This window comes from Bubalus kerabau, chromosome 4, assembly GCF_029407905.1.
Source record: "Bubalus kerabau isolate K-KA32 ecotype Philippines breed swamp buffalo chromosome 4, PCC_UOA_SB_1v2, whole genome shotgun sequence".
Classification (NCBI taxonomy): Eukaryota; Metazoa; Chordata; class Mammalia; order Artiodactyla; family Bovidae; genus Bubalus; species Bubalus kerabau.
In genome coordinates, this window is record NC_073627.1 from 151,985,781 (window position 1) to 152,006,798 (window position 21,018).

Sequence of the window (21,018 nt, forward strand, 5' to 3'; positions counted from 1 at the left end):
CTCTGCTCCTTCTCAGGACCTTCACCTGGGTAGCAGAGTGGGAATGGGCAAGCAGGCAGCGCTGTCCCATGACTGCAGCATTCTCACCCATTGTGGGGAATGTCTAATGTTTCTTCTTACTTCCCAGCATGTGTTAGGAGCCTTGGGGACTGGGGTGACTAAAAGCTTCGCTGTTGGTTCCTTCCCAGGTGTTGGAGGAGCTGTCTGTGGGGGCGGAGGGTCCCTGGCCATGCTGGGCATTGTGGCATCTGCCCTCACGTGGATAGAGTTGGCAGTCTTGGTACAGCCACGTCAGCCCCTCCATGGGTGCTGGAGAGGCTCACACTGCTTATCTTGTTACCTGCCAAAGGAAAGTAGGTGGACAGCCCCCATCTCTGCAGTCAGCAAATGAGGAAAATGGGGTTCTGATGGGGTCTGTTGGTGATGACCTGGGCCGTGTTGGGTGTGCATGGGCCACTGGTCCTAAGGTAGTCATGGCAGACAAGGATGATGTCTCAGAGCCAGATGAGGGCCATGGGCAGCTTGTCGAGCTGCCAGTGAAGAGACACACCCCTTGCTGGCTGGGGGGACTTCCCTGTGGCTCCACACACCTGCACAGCCCATGCACGTTTTGTAACTCTAAGCCTGTTACCCAGCCTCCTGTGTGGAGAGGAGCTGGCCTGGGGCTCTCACCTTAGGGGCAGGGCTCTCACCTGGGCATCCTCTTACCTAGGGAGCCTCTTACCTAGGGATCCTCCCACTTGGCCCCGCCTTGGCTCTAAGCCTCAATGGCCATGTGCCAGTGGGCATGTCCTTTGCCTTTTAAGTTCAGGCTCCTGCCCTTTTGATTTCATTGTGAAGATTCATACTGAAAGTGTGCTATGGGGCCAGGTGTCCCCCTAACTCATTTTGCACTGAATCCATTCTAGAATGAGGCACTGTCATAAGTATGCATGGATTCTCCTGGATGTTTGTCCCTGATTTTGAGAAGGGGTGATTTTCATTGCCCAATAGGCTGGTGCTTGTTTCAAAACCAGTGTGAGGAGGCCCATCATCAGTCCAGTGCCCTGACTGAGCGACCACCTCCCTGATCTCTTACTTGGAGTAACACTGACTCAGGGCTCAGGGTCATCTGGGGAAAGCCGAGGGCTGAGTGGAGGCCTGGGGGTGTGTGGTATCACTGCTGGGCCTGTGTCTTGCGTCGTGCGCTGGCCCGGCACACTGCTGACACGGGTTGTCTGCTTAGCTAGCGGCTGGAGAAGATATGGGTGCTTAGAGGTCACTGCCCAGGCCTGGTGGCCTCCCTGTGGTCTTGCCAGCAGAGGGTCTGGAGTTTACTGATGAGCTAGGCTGACTGGCCAGAGGCTTCCCTGTGCCAAGGGAAGAGACTCCCCTGGAGGCTGGGGCACCTGTCCAGGAGAGAAAGTTCCACGGCTAGGCTGTGGCTTTCACGTCTCACTCCACATACCACATGTCTGATAAGTCTCATACTTGTAGGCCCTGTAGCAGGTCATTCCCATTCCCAACCTCAACCTCAAACTGGGGCCCTTTCAGGCCATGGCTCTCCTTTAACCTGTCTTAGCCTCTCCCCTGAGAGCCTTTAAAGAGGGAACAGGAGGGAATCTGGCCCAGTTTCTAAGTCACCCCATGGAAGGCTGAGGTCCGCAGCCCCTCTTGCTCACGGCTGGGATTGGAACACAGGCTTTGACCTGACAGGAGGCTGGGGTGGAGTAGCACGGTGATCTGGCCCTGCAGGGTGGCGGCAGGGAGCCCAGAGAGGTGCTAAGTGTGCCGCACTTCCAGCTTCTCAGCCTGACAGCAGCTGGTGGTTCATGGATGAAGTGCGGTTTTAGGTTTGGTTTTATACACATGGGGACATGAGAGTGTCTTGTCCTTGGTTTTGCTAAATCTGCATACACGCACGCTGTGATTTGTCTGTGGGGTGTGGGTGCATGGGGAGGTTCGTCCTTATCACCTGCTTACTCCCTTGGGTGATGGAAGCACCTGCTTTGGTCCAGGACCCTCAGGGGAGGCGATGGCCCGCACCCCAATCGCATCCCTGTCCCCTGTGTCCTCAGATCCTGCTTGGCCACCCGCCTACATATGCTGTGGATGTCACCACCCAGGTCGCCACAGTGCCCGCACCTGCTGCTGTTCTCTCCCCACCTCTGCCGGAAGTGCTGCTGCCTCCTGCCCCCGAGCTCCTGCCTCAGCTCCCCTGCTCTCTGGCCCCCACGGTGATGGCGGCTCCTCAGAGCGTGCCTGTCCAGACCGCTGCGCTCCTGCCGCCTGCTAACCTGCCGCTGCCCAGTGGGCCTGGGATCCCTGGTCCCTGCCCGACTGTTCAGCTGACGGTGGAGCCAGCCCCCGAGGTGTGTGGCCCTCCCCTAGGGGCTCAGCCCCCAGTCTGTCACCCTGATTCCTGACCCCAGCATCACTGCAGCCCTCCTGTGCTGTGACCTTGCGGCTCAGCTCCAGAAGTCAGGAATGCCCTCAGGAAGGTGGAAGTGTGTGTCCAGGGACAGCCTCGGGCGCTGTTCTCCCTCTGCTGTCCCTGGATGGATTTTCCTTAATCACACGTCCAGCTGGAGACCCTGATTTTTACACATGGATTCAGAGTCCTTTTCTTGGAGTTGATGGGAAGAACCTGTGATAATTCTTCCTGGGCCATGTGCTCCCTTGTAGGGATGATCAAAGTGGGTTAGCATGTTTGGAAAGGAGGTGGCCCCAGCTTATAGGAATCTGCTTGGCTCTAAGTGTTAAACATAAAATCCCTTGCTCCTGCCAGCCTGCACGTGATTTGCTCCCTGCAGTCAGAAGGGAGTGGGTGGCGGGCTGGGCGGTGATGGTGGGGAGACGGCAGACTGCACACGGCTGTGTCGCGGGGGAATGAATGTGACCTGGCCTCCTTTCCGTGGTTTTATTTCAGGAGCAGGCCTCACAGGACAAGCAGCCCAGCCTCCCTCAGAGCTGTGAGAGGTAATGGCACACTTTGCCCGTGTATGACAGATCTTCTAATGTCGCCCATTTCCAAGCCTGAGCTGGGGGAGCCTCAAGGAGCTCCTCTGGGGGGGTTTGTCAGTGCTTGCTGTTGTTTGGTAGTCAGATACTCCCAGTTGTATTCCGGGTCCTGGTGCTGGTGTGCAGTGCTGAGAGCAGGGAGAGGCTATGGATGGAGAGTCACCAGGTCCGGGGACTGTGGAAGGCTGGGAGAGCAGGGCAGACTCTGGCCCACATCCCAGGTCTCCCAGCACCTCAGGCGTGGCCAATGTTGCATTTAGGGAGGCAGCTGGTTACAGGAAGTGATCTTGTGTCCCACCCTCCTGGTCATGGCAGCACCAAGCTCAGTGCTCTGCAAACTCTCCTCAAAGGCCACAGTAGCTCCACCTTGTTGACTTGTTCCCATTGCTGTTCAACAGATGGGGGAACCAAGGCATGGGGGTGGGTTGTGTCTTAATCCTGACATATACTGTGAGCCGATTAAGTGTGATTCACAGGTCAGGAGCTGAGAAGACTTAGGTCCTAGGTCAGAAAGATCATATGCCCCGTATGACCCCAGCACTGTCCAGGTATTACAGGGTTAGGAGGGGCAGTGGGCTCAGGGTCCCTCTGTTGTGCATGGGCAGCTTTAGACCCTCTGGGGTTTCCACCTAGCACACCCAGACAGTAAAGCTTCTGTTGGTTTTCTGGGAAGCCAAGTTTCCCATGTGAGGCAGGCTGGGTTCCCCTGGGTGCTGTAACATTCTTGGTTTTCATGTAGCTATGGAGGCTCTGACGTCCCTTCTGGAAGAGAGATGAGTGACAGCTGCGAAGGTGCATTTGGTGGGGGAAAGCTGGAAGGCAAGGCCGCCCGGAAACATCACCGCAGGTCCACGCGTGTGCGCTCCCGCCAGGAGAGGGCCAGTCGGCCCCGACTGACCATCCTGAATGTGAGTAGCCAGGCAGAGCAGGCCGGCAAGACAGGGTAAGTTGGGCACGGTGTCCTCCCTGGTCTCACTGCCTGAGTGTCCTTTAGGTGTGCAACACGGGTGACAAGATGGTGGAGTGCCAGTTGGAGACACACAACCACAAGATGGTGACGTTCAAGTTTGACCTGGATGGGGACGCGCCTGACGAGATCGCTACCTACATGGTGAGGCTATCGTCATGCCTGGTCAGATGAGCCCATGGCCCTTCCCCTGGCACTGTGAGGCTGTCTCCTTATGTTGCTGGGCACATGCATGCCAGCCTCATTGAGGGGAGTACTGGTGCCAGCCTTGCTTGTCCTCCCACCTCTGCCAGTGCCTGCCTCTTGTTGATAGCCCTGGGGCATCACGTGGAGGCCTGCTGTGGCTTTTTGCTGAACTGTGTAGCCCTGCTGTTGGTAACTGAGCTCAGTGGCCGTGTCTCCCCTCTAGGCTTAGTCCAGAGTAGAAACCAAATAAATCCATCAGTGAAGATGCTGTGGGGCCAGTGGCCTGAGGCACAGCCCCACCAGCAGGGCTGATGTGTTGTTGCAGGTAGAGCACGACTTCATCCTGCAGGCCGAGCGGGAGACATTCATTGAGCAGATGAAGGATGTCATGGACAAGGCAGAGGATATGCTCAGTGAGGACACGGATGTGGACCGTGCCTCCGACCCTGGGGTGAGCCCGCCACACCTCAGCACCTGTGGCCTGGGTGCTGGGGAGGTAAGTCCCCGTTATGAGGTCCTGGGAGGGGCTGGGCCTACTTATACCCCAGCTCCAGGCTCTGCGAGTACAGTGCTGTGATGTGGCCTGCTAGAGGAACCTGTATGCCATGCAGTGTCGGGTGAGGTGGCCGGGAGGGTAGCCGCCTTCTGTCCAGTTAGAAATGTCTGAGCTCTTGAGGCCTCTTAGAGGATTTGAGACACTGTTGTGCTCTGAAGGAAGTTCTTGTTCCATGCAGTCGGCTGAGTTCTGATCCTTCACCTCTTTCAGGAGAATCGCCAATCCCAAGCAAACGCCCCGGTGTACCAGCAAAATGGTATGTCTCCCTTCACGGCTGTCCCTGCCAATCAGACATGCCTTTGGAGGAGTCATGTCTGCCATTGTCCTTTCTCTGCTTCCAGTAGGCATTTGATAAGGGCCCCCCACTGAGCATATTGTACGGGTTTTGGCCATCACACTGGGGGGTTGCTGGAGTGTATGGTGAGCATGTCCCCATCTGGGGACAGCTGCCCTGTCTGAAGAGCCATGTCTGGTCTGGGTGGGGACTGAGCATGATGTGGACTCACTGCCCTGCTGGTCCCCCAGCCAGCATCACCACTTCACTGATGTACTTCTGGTGACCTTGGAAATAAGCCCGTGCTGGGGGGACTTATGAGAGCCTCTAATGCCAGTGAGGAGCCCCCTGAGCGGGCTGCACATCCTCCCCACTGGTGTGAGATGAATTCCTCAAATCCCCATTATCAGGTCTGATATTGGCAGCGAGGGGTCACCTACTCACTCTCACCAGCTGTTTCTGTCCTTCCTCTTAGTCCTGCACACTGGGAAGAGGTGGTTTATCATCTGTCCGGTGGCCGAGCACCCAGCAGTAGAGGCCCCCGAAGCTTCACCCCCACTTCCTCTGAGCGCCCTGAAGCCAGACACCAGCCAAGGTATGAGCAGCCAGAACTCCCAACCCTTCCTACTTGATAATTCTGTCTGTCTCCTGTATATTGCTCCACATCAGCTCATGGTCCTCAGCCTGACTTGACTTGTGCTCATGTTTTGCCAGCATGTGCTGTGTGCCAAACAAAGTGTAAAAGCCCCACCCTGCACTGTTACCCAAAGCCCAGAGCAGTCTGTGGGCTGTGTCCTTGTCTGTATCCCTGTCCCAGTTGTCCACCAAATAAGTGAAGTCAAGGTGGCACTCAGGCTTGGGCCTGTCAGTTACCTTCACAGTGCAGATGAGGCATGTGGGTTGCATAGGTATATGCTAAAATGTCTCTGCCCTTGCCCTTTCCTACCAGTGTTTTTGCAGGAAAAATTCTCAAGGAAAATCAGAAAACATTTTGATATGAACAAGAATTAAAATGTATTAAAATGTGTGAGATGCAGCTGAAACAGTAATTAAAGGGAAATTTATAGCAGTAAATGTTTAGAGGAAGAAAGAGGTCTCAAATCAATAACCCAAGTTTTCACCTTGAGAAGTTAGGAAAAACTAGAAAATCCAAAGCAAACAGAAGGAAAGAAATAAAGGTAAGAGCAGAAATCAATGACATTTGAGACAAAACAATAGAAAAAACAATGAAACCAAAAACGAATTCTTTGAAAAAAAAAAAAAAATGTTTGGTCTCTTGTAAGACTGACAAAGAAAAAGACACAAAATACCACTATCAGGAAAAAAGGGAGACATCACTATAGACCCTGCATAAAAGAGATGCTGATCGTGGAATCATAGTCATGGACTATTTTGAACAAACCTACGCACATTTATTTGACAACTTAGTTGAAACAAACTAACTCTATGAAAGCCACAACTACTGAAACTCATCCAAGATGGGATAGATCACCTGAATACTCCTATACCTATTAACAAGATTGAATTAGCATCAAAAATATCTCCCAGATAGTTTCACTGTTGAATTCTATGAAACATTTTAAAAAGGAAATAACACCAATTCTACAGGCTAGTCCAGAAAATTGAAGAGAAAGGAACACTTTTCAAATCGTTTTATGAAGTCAGCATTGCCCTTATATCAAAACTATATAAAGGCAGTACCACACACACAAAAAAGAGTGACAGACACTTTTATCTATGTTATCTGATATCCTAATCTTTCAAGGATATAGAAGAGAAAAAAAAAAAAAAAACTCAGTAAAATGCTAAAAAGTCAAATCTAGCAATATAAAAAGACTATGCCATAACAAAGCAGAGTATATCCTAGGAAGGCAATATTCAAGAATCAACTAATTCACCATATTAATGTCAAAGGGAATCTCATTTCCTTACAAAAGGAAAGGTACACAATCATATCAGTTGATACGGAAAAAGTATTTGACAGAAATACAACACCCATTCATGATAAAAATGCTCAGCAAGCTAGGGATAAAGGGAAAATCCTCAACTCGATAAAGGGCATCTACAGAAAACTGATAGCTAATATCATGTTTAGTGATGAAAAGCGAAATGTGATTCCCCTATGGGGATCAAGGCATAGATGTTTAATCTCTCTATTTCTGTTCAACGTCACACTAGAAATATTAGATTCCAGATGAACAAGAAACAGAAATAAAAGGCATGTGGATTGAGGACTTTACTGGTAGTCCAGTGGGTGGAAATCCATGTGCCAATGCAGGGGACACGGGTTCAATCCCTGTTCTGGGAAGATTCCACTTGCCACCAGGCCGCTAGGCCCATTCACCACAACTGCTGAAACCCAAGTGGCCTAGAGCCCATGCTCTGCAACAAGAGAAGCCGCTGCAATGAGAAGCCCACGCCCTGCAACTACAGAGTAGCCTCCACTCGCGCAACTAGAAAAAACCCGTGTGCAGCAATAAATCTGGCTATGCTGGCATAGCCAAAACAAATTTTTAAAGTCATGTGGAGTGAAAAGGAAGAAATAAAACTGTCTCTGCAGCTAGTATGATTTTATGTGGAAAAAATTCACAAACATTCTAAACAGAAACAACTATGAGAACCAATGAGAGAGTTTAGGTAGATCATAGGATATATAGTCAACAACAAAAATAACTATGTTTCTATATGCTGACACTGAACAATTAAAAATAATATTTTGAAAGAATACTATTTACAGTAGTTAAAAAAAAAGATACATAGCTCTAAATTTAACAAAACATATACAGAATCTGTATAGTGAAAACTATAAAGTAATGATGAAATGGATTAGAGATGATCTAAATAAATGGAGAAGCATACTGTGTTTATGAGTTAGAAGATTCAGCAGTAAAAATGTTGAGTTTTAAAGAATTTTTAAAGATTTCAGCAGTTCTTCCCAAAATGTTATATAGATCTAATAGAATGCCAATAAAAATTCAAATGGTAATTTTTGCAGATACAGACAGGCTGACTCTAAAATTTATATGGAAGTGCAAAGGTATAGCTAAAGCAGTTTTGAGAAAGGCAGATGAAGTTGGAAGCATCATATTACTCAATATTAAGACCTTATAATGTTACAGTAACCTAGAAAGTATAGTATCGACAAAAGAATTGACACATAGATCAGTGAAAAAGAATATAAAGCCCAGAAATATATCCATAGAAATATAGCCATTTGCTTTTTAGACAAGGATGCAAAAGCAATTTTATGTAGAAAGGATAGTCTTTTCAACAAATGGTGTTGGACTAGTTGCTCATCCACATGCAATAATTGAACTTTGACCTATGCCTGACATCTTTATACAAAAATTAACTAAAAATTCATTGTATATCCAAACATAAAATATAAAACTATTATAATTTTTGGAGAAGAACTTTTGCAACCTGTGCCAAGGGAGTCTTTAGATCTAACATCAAAAGCATAACGCATAAAAGAAGAATGGATAAATCAGACATCATCAAAGTAAATTCTTTTGTGCTGTTAAGAGCATGAAAACATGATCTACAGACTGGGAGAAAATAATTGCAAGTTACATATTCAGCTTAGTATTTGTTCCCAAAATAAATAAAGTACTCTCAAAACTCCTAAGAAAACAGCTCAACTGAAAAATGGACAGTGGACTGGAACAGACACTTCCTAAAGAGAATATAAGGATGGCAGTTAAGCACATTTAAAAAAGTTAATGTCATTAACTACCAGGGAAATGCAATAAAAGCCATAGCGAAGGATCATCCCATACTTGTGAGAATGGCTAAGCTAACAATACTGAATTTTGTGTGGATATGGAGCAACTGGATCTCATGTTAGTGGGAATGCAAAATGGTACAGCTATTCTGGAAAATATCTAGTTGGATATTTTAAAAATCAAAGATATACTCAGTATATGACACAACGATTTCACTACTCAATCTTTACCAAGGAGAAATAAAAACTCATGTTTACTAAACACTTATATGTAAATAGTTATAGCAGTTCATTTGCATAATTGCCCAAACTGGAAACAACTCAAATATCCTGCAGTGGGTGATTGGAAAAACAGACTATGGTGCTTTGAGAAGAAACAAACAATTGACACATGCAACAGCATGAGTGAACCCCAAAGGCATACTGAGGGAAGGAAATCGGTCTCAAAGCTGCATACTGGATAATCCTATTTTTAATGACATTCTCAAAAAAACTATAGATACCAGATCAGTGTTTCCAAGGAGTTAGAGATAGGGGGAGAATGTGAGTATAAAGGGATAATAACACAAGGAAGTTTTTTAGGGATGATTGAATTGCTATGCATTATGGTAGTAATTATATGGATATATGTATGCTAAAGTTCTCAGAATTTTGCAGCTAAAGAAGTCCATTTTACTGTATGATAATTTAAAAAGTGAAAAAAAAATTTATATATATTGAAAGAAAGTATGTAACCTGGCAGATAATGAGGCAAGATAGCATGAAAGAAAAGCAGCAACAAGAACAGACAATAGAAGAGATCCTCAGACTTTTACTTTAGGTCACATTGGATAATAGGCACTGGATTTATTTTCCCTTAAAACAACTGAAAAAGCACGCAAAATATACGAAACTATATTTTTTAAAGACTTTAAACATAAAGGAGTGACTGACATTGATCCCTGCAAGACTGAAAACACTCGATGATCATTTCAGCTGATTGCACTGAGAAGCTTTCACAATCCCAGAGCAGGGAGGGAGGGACCCAGGTAGAGCTCAGCAGATTTCCCGTAATGAGGAGACTGACCTGAGAGTCTTGGGGAAGCCCAGGGGCAAGAGTTTGTGGGTAGAATTTTGGAGAGGAGAGAGCACAAAGAGGAAAGTCTCTGGATTGATAGAGGATTCCTTTTGATTATTTTGCAGAGTGCTGTGTGTGAGGAAACTAGCTAATGCCAGGAAATGAACCACTCCAAAGGATTAGAGGGCATGCTACTATAACTCACAGTTAGCTGGAAGGACTTATAATTCAAGGGCCACTGGGTAGAGGACTGACAAGGGCTTTGCCTCTGTCATGGAGAATAATTAGCCCTAAATTAAAATTTGTTCTTGTCCTGCTGAACAAATCTTAAGAGCAAGATATCAAAAGATCAAGCCAGAGTAGCTTAACTGCATCCCATGGCAAAGAATGTTATTAGGAATACAAACTCATACAGCACCCAAGAAGGCAAGTTTTACATTGTCTGATATCCAACTGAAATTATCAAGCAGGACAATATGAGAAAAATTCCTCATTCCCCATAGCTGACAAAGCTGTTAGGATTAGCAGACAACCACATTGATACAGTTAATTACAGCTGTATTCCATATGTCCAAAAAACTATAGGAAAGAGATATAATTTATCATATTGATAAAGTAGTAAAGAAGCAGTCCATAAGATTATCTAAATAAATACAGAAAAGGAATTTCACAAAATTCAACAACTGCAAGTATCCTCTGCAAACTCTCCATGAACAATGTAGAGTTAAATCTGATAAGATATCTGTAAGACTGTTCAGTAAGAACTACAAAACAATGTGGATGGAAGCTAAAGACTTAAAGAAGTACCCTATTTTCAGGTCAGAAGACACAATATTATTACAGTTTTAATTCTCGCTCACTTGATCAATAGATTTTATACAGCTGCCACCAGAATCCCAAAGGTTTTTTTCTAGCAGTTGAAAAGCTGTGAAAATGTAAAAGCCATTTGGAAGTAAAAGAAATAGATTGCAATGCTAACACTAGCTGATTTCAAGAATTATTATAAAATCATAGTGATCAAGACAGTGCGGTGATGGTGGTAAGTGTTATTTGGTCACTTGAGTCATGTCCAGTTCTTTGCAACCACATGGACTGTAGCACATCAGGCTTCTCTGTCCTCTTCTGTCTCTCGGTTTGCTCAAATTCATGCCCATTGAGTCAATGATGGCTGTTTCACCATCTTATCCTCTCCCACCCCCTCCTCCTTTTTCCTTAAATCTTTCCCAGCATCAGGGTCTTTTCTGTTGAGTCAACTCTTTGCATCAGGTGGCCAAAGTATTGGAGCTTCAACACAGTCCTTCCGGTGAATATTCAGGTTGATTTCCTTTAGGATTGACTGGTTTGATCTCCTTGCTGTCCGAGGGATTTTCAAGAGTCTTCTCCAGCACCACAATTCAAAAGCATCTGTTCTTCAGTGCCCAGTCTTCTTTATGGTCCAACTCTCACATACGTACATGACTACTCGAAAAAAACCATAGCTTGGACTTACATGGACCTTTGTCAGCAAAATGATATCTCTACTTTTTAATATGCTGTCTAGGTTTTTCATAGCTTTCCTTCCAAGGAGAAAGCATCTTTTAATTTCATGGCTGCAGTCACTGTTGGCAGGGATTTTGGACCCTAAGAAAATAAAGTTACCATGAAGTGATGGGACCAGATGCCATGATCTTAGTTTTTTGAATGTTAAGTTTCAAGCCAGCTTTTTTGCTCTCCTCTTTCACCCTCATCAAGAGGCTCTTTAGTTCCTCTTTGCCTTCTTCCATTAGAGTGGTATCATCTGCTTATCTGAGATTGTTGATATTTCTCCTGGCGGTGTTGATTCCAGCTTGTGACTCATCCAGCCAGGCATTTCTCATGATGTACATGTGAAATGATGTACATGCACGTGATGTACTCTGCATATAAGTTAAATAAGCAGGGTGACAATATGCAGCCTTGTTGTACTTCTTTCCTAATTTTGAACCAGTCATGTTAGTTCTATGTTCGGTTCCAACTTGCTTCTTGACCTGCATACAGCTTTCTCAGGAGACAGGTTAGGTGGTCTGGTATTCCCATTTCTTTAAGAATTTACCACAATTTGTTCCAATCCACACAGTCAGAGGCTTTAATGTAGTCAGTGAAACAGAAATAGATATTATTTTCCTGGAACTCCCTTGCTTTCTCTATGATCCAACGAATGTTGGCAATTTGATCTCTGGTTCCTCTGCCTTTTTTAAACCTAGCTTGTACATCTAGAAGTTCTCGGTTTACATACTGCTAAAGCCTAGCTTGAAGGATTTTGAGCATAACCTTGCTATCATGTGAAATGAGTGCAATTGTACAGCAGTTTGAACATTGTTTGGCATTGCCCTTCTTAGGGATTGAGATGAAAACTGACCTTTTCCAGTCCTGTGGTCCTGCTGAGTTTTCCAAATTTGCTGACATACTGAGTGCAGCACTTTAACTGCATCATCTTTTAAGATTTTAAATGTCTCCACCAGCTTTGTTTGTAGTGATGCTTCCTAAGGCCCACCTGACTTCACACTGCAGAATGTCAGCTCTACGTGAGTGACATGATGTCATTGTGGTTATCTGGTTCTTTCAGAGCTTTTTCGTATAGTTCTGTGTATTCTTCCCACCTCTTCTTAATCTCTTGTGCTTCTGTTAGGTCCTTAACTTTTCTGTCCTTTATTGTGCCCATCCTTATATGAAATACTCCCTTGATATCTCCAATTTTCTTGAAGAGATCTCTGGTCTTTCCCATTCTGTTGTTTTCCTCTATTTCTTCGTTGTTCATTTATGAACAGGAAAGTTCTTATATCTCCTTGTTATTCTCTGAAACTCTGCATTCAATTGGGTATATCTTTCCCTTTCTCCTTTGCCTTTTGCTTCTCTTCTTTCTTCAGCTATTTGTAAGCCTCCATAGACAACCACTTAATCTTCTTATTCTTTGGGATGGTTTGGGTCACTGCCTCATTTACACTGTTACTAACTTCCATCCATAGTTATTCAGGCACTCTGTCTACCAGATCTAATCCCTTGAATCTACTCATCACCTCCAGAGTATAATCATAAGGGATTTGATTTAGGTCATACCTGAATGGCCTAAATGGTTTTCCCTACTTTCTTCAATTTAAGCCTGAATTTTGCAATAAGGAGCTGATGATCTGAGCCATAGTCAGCTCCAGGTCTTGTTTTTGCTAACTGTATAGAACTTGTCCGTCTTTAACTGCAAAGAATATAATCAGCCTGATTTCAGTATTGACCATCTGGTGATGTCTGTGTAAAGAGTCTTGTGTTGTTGGAAGAGGGTGTTTGCTATGACCAGTGCATTCTCTTGGAAAAACTCTATTAGCCTTTGCCCTGCATTATTTTGTACTCCACCACCAAACTTGCCTGTTACTCTAGGTATCTCTTGACTTCCTACTTTTGCATTCCAGTCCTTTATGATGAAAAGGACATCTTTTTTGTGTGTGTTAACTCTAAAAGGTCTTGTGGGTCTTCATAGAACTTTTCAACTTCAGCTTCTTCAGCGTTAGTGATTGGGACATAGACTTTGATTACCCTGGTGTTGAATGGTTTGCCTTGGAAAGGAACTGAGATCTTTCTGTCATTTTTGAGGTTTTACCCAAATACTGCAGTTTGGACTCTTCTGTTGGCTATGAGGGCTACTCTATTTCTTCTAAGGAATTCTTTCTCACAGTAGTAGATGTAATGGTCATCTAAATTAAATTCGCCTATTCTCATCCATTTTAATTCACTGGTTCCTAAGATGTCAATGTTCACTCTTGCCATCTCCTGCTTGACCACATCCAGTGTACTGTAATTCATGGACCTAACATTCCAGGTTCCTTTGCAGTATTGTTCTCTGCAGCATTAGACTTTGCTTTCACTACTAGACGCATCCACAACTGGGCATCGTTTCTGCTTTGGCCCATCCACTTCATTCTTTCTGGAGCTATTAATAATTGCCCTTCACTCTTCCCCAGTAGCATATTGGACACCTTCCAACCTATGGGTTGCTCATCTCCTGGTGTCATATATTTTTGCCTTTTCATACTGTCCGTGGGGTTCTCCATGAAAGAAACCACTCCAGAATACCGGAGTGGGTTGCCATTTCCTTTTCCAGTGGACTGCATTTTTTCCAGAAGTCTTCACTATGACCCACCCATCTTGGATGGCCCTGTACAACATGGCTCATAGCTTCATTGAGTTACTCAAGCCCCTTCTCCATGACAAGACTGTAATCCATGAAGGGGTGGTATTGGAGTAATTACAGGTAAATAGAATAAAGAGAATTCAGAAATAGACACAAACACAGAGAGACACTTAATTTTTTATAAACATAAAGGACATTCAATGAAGAGAGAACAGGTTTTTCCAGTCTTGGAATAATTGATCATTCATATGTGAAAAATGAATATTAATCCATACTTAACACCACATACAAAAATCAACTCAAAATGGAATGTAACCCTAAATGTAAAACTGAAAACTGTGAAACTTATGGTAGGAAGCACAGGAGAACATTTGTGTGACTTTGGCTTAGGAGATACAGGTATCCTCAAAGTGCTAAGGAAAATAAACGTAAACCTTGAATCTCTATGTGGTGGTTAGCATGCTACATGAATTAAGATGAGATAAAAATGAGAAGGCTTTAATACCTGCATATTGTAAATATAAGACAGGATATTTTTAGGCTAAACCACAGTGATGCCAGATGGAAGGTCAGAAATACAGGAAGGAATAAAAGTAATAGAATTATAAAACATGGACAAGTGAAAAGGAGTGTTAACTGTTTAAAAAACATAATGTCTTCTGAGATTTGAAATATATTTGTTGTGCTAAAGTATGTGAAAGTAAGGGCATATTTACCAGGGGAAGGGAATTGTACTCAAAGAGCTCCTGCATTCTTGCATTGTTAGAGAAGAGAGCCAAAATCAAGAATGTATATTGTAGTCTGCAGAATACTCTTTTGAGAATTGTAAAGTAGTAGATAATTTTCACACTCATTGGGGAGGGGTAGAGTAGGGAAGAATTTTTTAAAAACAAAAGGCAAGCAAGAAGAGAAAAAGCAACATTGAACATGATGAAAATATAGGAAGTCATTTGTAAGATGGTAGTCTTAACCCTAGTAGATGAGTAATTAAATGTAAATGAAATAAATATCAAGTGTTGTCAAATGTGAAAAAAGAGAACAAACTAATAACAAACTAAGACATAAGACTACAAATGGTGACGAGTAAAGAAATGAAAAAAAAAAAGGCATGCTAATACCTAAAGAAGGCTAGAGTAGATTTTTGTGTGTGTGTGTGTGGAGTGGGCAGAGCCATGGGCCATGTAGGATCTTCCTTCCCTATGTACTTGAATGCTAAATTGCTTTACTCATGTCCGACTCTCTGTGATCCTGTGGGCTATAGCCTGCCAGGCTCCTCTGTCCATGGAGACTCTCCAGGCAAGAATACTGGAGTGGGTTGCCATGCCCTACTCCAGGGGATCGTCCTGACCCAGGGATTGAAGCCATTGTCTCCTGCAGCTCCTGAACTGCAGGCAGATTCTTTACCCCTTAGTTCCCTGACCAAGGATCAAACCTGTGCCCCTTGCAGTGGAAGTGCAGAGTCTTAATCACTGGGCTGTCAGGGAAGTCCCATAGAGTAGATCTTTTATATCAGACAAATGGACAAAAAAGTAATGATGAAAGATTCAGTTCTCCTAGAAGATCAAATAACTCCATATTTGCATGTCTTCAATAACACAGCCTCAAAATATATAAAGCAAAAATTACTAGAAATAAATGAAAAAAATCATCATGAGAGTTTTAACTTTTTGAATGGGAAGACAAAAATCAATTCAGAATATAAAGGATTTCGACAGTAGAATTAGCAGTTTTGTTTTATATGTAAGACACCCAATAGCTGAAGAATGCCAGTTTTTTCAAGTACACAAAGAATATTTTAAAATTAGCCATATTCAGGACACAAAGCTAATTTCAAATTTAAAAAGATTGAAATCATTCAATGCATGTTCTTTAACTACAATTGGCAATAAGCTAGAATTTAAAAACAAGAAGATACCTGAAGTCTCCACAATTTGACAGTTAGGAGATGCATTTATCTCATGAAGCAACAAAAAAATTATAATGTAAGTTGTGAAAATATTCTGAATAATAATGATATGAAAATCATGCAAATACAACATTAATTATCAAAAGGTGTGGGATGCAGCTAAATCTATATTTTGCGGAAATTTTGCAGTCTCAAATGCACATTTTAGAAAGGAGAAAAGATTAGAAACAATCAAAATATATCCACTGTAAAAAGTTAGAGAAGAGAAAATTGAATGCAGTTAAGAGGAAGAAATAAAAACATAAATTAATGAAATACAAAATAAATATACAATAGAGTATCAGTTCAGTTCAGTTGCTCATTCATGTCTGACTCTGCAACCCCATGAATTGCAGCACTCCAGGCCTCTCTGTCCATCACCAACTCCCAGAGTCCACCCAAACCCATGTCCATTGAGTCGGTGATGCCATCCAACCATCTCATCCTCTGTTGTCCCCTTCTCCTCCTGCCCTCAATCTTTCCCGGCATCCGCATCAGGTCCCAAAGTATTGGAGTTTCAGCTTCAACATCAGTCCCTCCAGCGCACACCCAGGACTGATCTCCTTTAGGATGGACTGGTTGGATCTCCTTGCAGTCCAAGGGACTCGCAAGAGTCTTCTCCAACACCACAGTTCAAAAGCATCAATTATTCTGCGCTCAGCTTTCTTTATAGTCCAACTCTCACATCCATACATGACCATTGGAAAAACCATAGCCTTGACTAGATGGACCTTTGTTGACAAAGTAATGTCTCTGCTTTTTAATATGCTGTCTAGGTTGGTCATAACTTTCCTTCCAAGGAGTAACCGTCTTTTAATTTCATGGCTGCAATCACCATCTGCAGTGATTTTGGAGCCCCCCAAAATAAAGTCTGACACTGTTTCCACTGTTTCCCCATCTATTTGCCATGAAATGATGGGACCAGATGCCATGATCTTAGTTTTCTGAATGTTTAGCTTTAAGCCAATTTTTTCACTCTCCTCTTTCACTTTCATCAAGGGGCTCATTAGTTCTTCCCTTTCTGCCATAAGGGTGGTGTCATCCGCATATCTGAGGTTATTGATATTTCTCCTGGCAATCTTGATTCCAGCTTGTGCTTCTTCCAGCTCAGCATTTCTTATGATGTACTCTGCATATAAGTTAAATAAGCAGGGTGACAATATACAGCCTTGACGTACTCCTTTTCCTACTTGGAACCAGTCTGTTGTTCCATGTCCAGTTTGAACTGTGCTTCCTAACCTGCGTATAGGTTTCTCAAGGGTCAGGTTAGGTGGTCTGGTATTCCCATCTCTTGAAGAATTTTCCACAGTTTATTGTGATCCACACAGTCAAAGGCTTTGGCATAGTCAGTAAAGCAGAAATAGATGTTTTTCTGGAACTCTCTTGCTTTTTCAATGATCCAAAGGATGTTGGCAATCTGATCTCTGGTTCCTCTGCCTTTTCTAAAACCAGCTTGAACATCAGGAAGTTCAAGAGAATTTTAAGCATCACTTTACTAGCATGTGAGATGAGTGCAATTGTACAGTAGTTTGAGCATTCTTTGGCACTGACTTTCTTTGGGATTGGAATGAAAACTGACCTTTTCCAGTCCTGTGGCCACTGCTGAGTTTTCCAAATTTGCTGGCATATTGAGTGCAGCACTTTCACAGCATCATCTTTCAGGATTTGAAATAGCTCAACTGGGATTCCATCACCTCCACTAGCTTTGTTCGTATATAGAGTATCAACAAAGCTTAAAGTTGTTTCTTTGATTTGGAATAAAACTGGTGAGCAGGGGATATCAGCATCCGACCTCACATAAAAACAACAGTTGGACATTGATACATAAACGGAAGTGGCCGTGGGATGGCTCAGAAATCCAGTTAAGAACCTGTGTTAAAACAGTGGAGCAGAAATGAAGAATTAATGAACAGAAAGGATTAGGGGGAATCAGCTTAGGTGAGATGGCAAGGAACAGAGATTGAGGTATCTGTATCAGCTACACAGCTTGTGCCATCATGGTCCCCAGTGGCCAGCTCTGTGAAGGACTCCATTAGCTTTTGCTGCTAAGGACCTCTACCGCCCCCATGGTGGCTGCAACTTCCCCACAGCTTTCACAGCAGAGGAACCTGTAGTGATAGCGGGCATGGGCCCCAGTTGCCTACTCCATAGAGGACGCTGGGTGCTTTCACCATGGAGTTAACCAGCAGCCATCACCACCACAAGACACCCTAGGGAGAGAGATGCTGCTGCACCTTATTCTTCCTTCCCCAGAAGAAGCTGCTGGTCTGCTGCCCTGGGACCAGGACTGCCAGCTGCCTTCCTCAACCCTGTGCATACCCCAGACCCCAGAACCCTGGCTGTTGTGGCAGCCATGCTTCAGATCCCAGCTCCATGGTAGCTGCACACTCATGCACCTGAGATGCTGGAGCCACCACGGTTGTGAACTAGTCAGCACACCAGAACCTGGAGCCACCATCCCTCTGTGAGTGCCTGCACGCCAGACCTCTGCTGTGTCTCTGTGCCATTGACACCTGTACATCAGACAGCTGTGTTACCACTGCCAGGAGAGTGTGCACAGGCTGGATCCAGTGCTAAGAGGTAGCCCATCAGCAATAAAATCCCCATGGGAAAAAAAGGATCAGAAGGTGCCCACAGACTGTCACCATTGTAGACCCCAACAGTCCCACAGCCTCTGTAGCTACCTGCAGTTGAGGACTCATACCGTCCTTGCCAGTACTGACCTCAGCTGGTGAGCTGCACAGACACTACAGTGCTGGGCCTGGCCTGTACCTGCAATCAACGTACCCCATCCAACCAGCTTCCCTGTACCTACTGGCAGGTAAAGGTCTTCTCCACCAAAATCAGTTTGTAAGGTCTAGAAGAGATGAGTGATCCATCAAATACACAGATATCAACACAAAGTTACAAGAAGCATGGATAAAAGCAAGGAAACATGACACCACCAAAAAGAGCAGAATAATTTTCCAGTAACAGGCCACAAAGAATTGGAGATCTATGAATTGCCATAGAATTCAAACTTAATCGTTTTAAAGAAACTTGGTGAGCTATAAGAGAGCACATGTAGATAACAAAATCATGAAAACAATACACAAACAAAAATGAGAAGTTTAATAGAGAAATAGAAATGGTAAGAAGAACCAAACAAATTCTGGAGCTGAAGAAATGTAGAGAATGAGGTTTTAAAAAATGCAATAGAGATCAAGTCTGCAATACAGACTTGATCAAGCTGAAGACAGAATCTGTGAACTTGAAGATGAGTCATGTGAAATTAGCAAGTCATAGAAGAAAAGGGAATGAAAAAATAGTGAAGAAAGCCTATGTGAATTATGGGGCTCCATCCAGTAACTAATATTTTCATTGTGGACATCCCCAGAGAAGAGAGAGAGAAAGGGCAGGAAACTTATTTTAAGAAATTTCCAGAAGGGAGGTTCAAGGGAGAGGGGACATATGTATACCTATGGCTGGATCATGTTGATGTATGGCTGAGACCAACACAATATTATAAAGCAATTATCCTTCAATTAAAAATAAATTAAAAAGAGAAAAGAAATTCTCAAATCTAGGACAAGATCATGAACATCTGTGTCCATGAATCTCTTAAGTCCCTATATAGATGTAACCCAAAGAAGATTTTCCCAAGATACATTATAATAAAGCTATCAAAAATCAAAGACAAAGAATTTTGAAAGCAGCAAATGGGAGGAAAAAACCTTGTTTTATATGAAAAGAAACTCTCAGCAGATTTCTCAGAAGAAACCTTGTAAAGCAGGAAAGGGTGGAATGATATATTCAAAATTCTGAAAGAAAAAAGCTGATGACTGGGACTACTACTTTAACTGGCAAAGCTGTCATTCAGAAATGAAGGAGAAATAAAGACTTTACCCAAACAAACAAAAGTTGAGGGAGTTCATCACCACTGTACCTGCCTCATGAAAACACATGGAAGTGTAAAATTCAGTGGCAAAAGTATATAGGCTATTATAACTATATTTTTATTTTAAGCCTCATGGTAGTCACAAAGTAAATACCTATACATAAAAGATAAAGGAAATAAAGCATACCACTATAGAAAATCATCAGATCACAAAGGAAGAAAGAGGAAGAAAGGAACTGCGAAACAGGAAGCAAGAAGAAGGCAATTAGTAAGTCCATATTTATCAATAATTACTTTAAATGAAAATGAATTAATGTCTCTAATCAAAATATAGAGTTGTTATTCAATTGCTAAATCATGTCCTGCTCTTTGGGACCCTGTGGAATACAGCATGCTAGGCTTCCCTGCCCTTCACTATCTCCCGGAGTTTACTCAAACTCATGTCCATTTAATTGGCGATGCCATCCAACCATCTCATCCTGTGTTTCCCACTTCTCCTGCCCTCAATCCTTCCCAGCATCAAAATCTTTTCCAATGAATTGACTCTTTGCGTCAGGTGGCCAAAGTACAGAGGCTGAGTGAATTAAAAAACAAGACAAAACTATATGTTGTCTGCAGGAGATTCACTTCAACTTTAGTGGCATGTATATCCTGAAAGTGAAGGATGGAAACTTATATTCCAGGCTGATAGAAACCAAAAGAGAGCAGGGGCAGTTATATTTATATCAGACAAAATGGCTATGAGTCAAAATCTGTAACAAGAGACAATGAAAGTCATTCTATAATGATAAAGGAATCAGTTTATCAAAAGGATATAGCATTTGTAATTATGTATGTACTCAAGATGTGAGCACCTACATATATGGAACAAATATTAACAGATCTGCAGGCAGAAATAGATGTCTATGCACTAATAGTGGGGGACTTAAAACTACTTCACTTTTAATAATGGATAGACCTTCCAGACGCAAAATCCATGAGAAAATATAGAACAAAAGGACTATAGAACAAATGGACCTTAACAGACATAAGCAGAACATTCTACTCAACAACAGCAGAGTACACATTCTTCTCAAGTGTGCATGAAACATTCTCCAAGATAGATCATTTGTTAGATTACAAAACAAGTCTTAACAAATTTAAGAAGACTGAAATCACATCAGATTATTTTTCCAACCACAATGTCATGAAACTAGAAATCAACAGGAGGAAAGCTGGAAAATGTAAAATTACATGGAAATTAAGCAATGCATTTCTGAATGACACGTGGGTCAAAGAGGAAATTAAAAAGGAA

At 43.3% G+C, this 21,018-nt stretch overlaps 1 protein-coding gene across 7 annotated transcripts in view; it reads left to right on the forward strand.

Moving 5' to 3' along the window:
- The window catches only part of WNK2 (WNK lysine deficient protein kinase 2), a 142,535-nt gene that overhangs the window by 71,117 nt on the left and 50,400 nt on the right, over window positions 1-21,018 (forward strand). For 6 of the 7 annotated variants that reach the window (XM_055579077.1, XM_055579076.1, XM_055579078.1 and 3 more), the window contains exons 13-19: window positions 2,058-2,351; window positions 2,909-2,958; window positions 3,740-3,908; window positions 3,995-4,111; window positions 4,479-4,649; window positions 4,920-4,965; window positions 5,459-5,578. In XM_055579077.1, the coding sequence (XP_055435052.1) occupies window positions 2,058-2,351; window positions 2,909-2,958; window positions 3,740-3,908; window positions 3,995-4,111; window positions 4,479-4,649; window positions 4,920-4,965; window positions 5,459-5,578 (967 nt within the window). The remainder of the gene's footprint in view (window positions 1-2,057; window positions 2,352-2,908; window positions 2,959-3,739; window positions 3,909-3,994; window positions 4,112-4,478; window positions 4,650-4,919; window positions 4,966-5,458; window positions 5,579-21,018) is intronic. The other variant, XM_055579081.1, reaches the window with a different exon arrangement.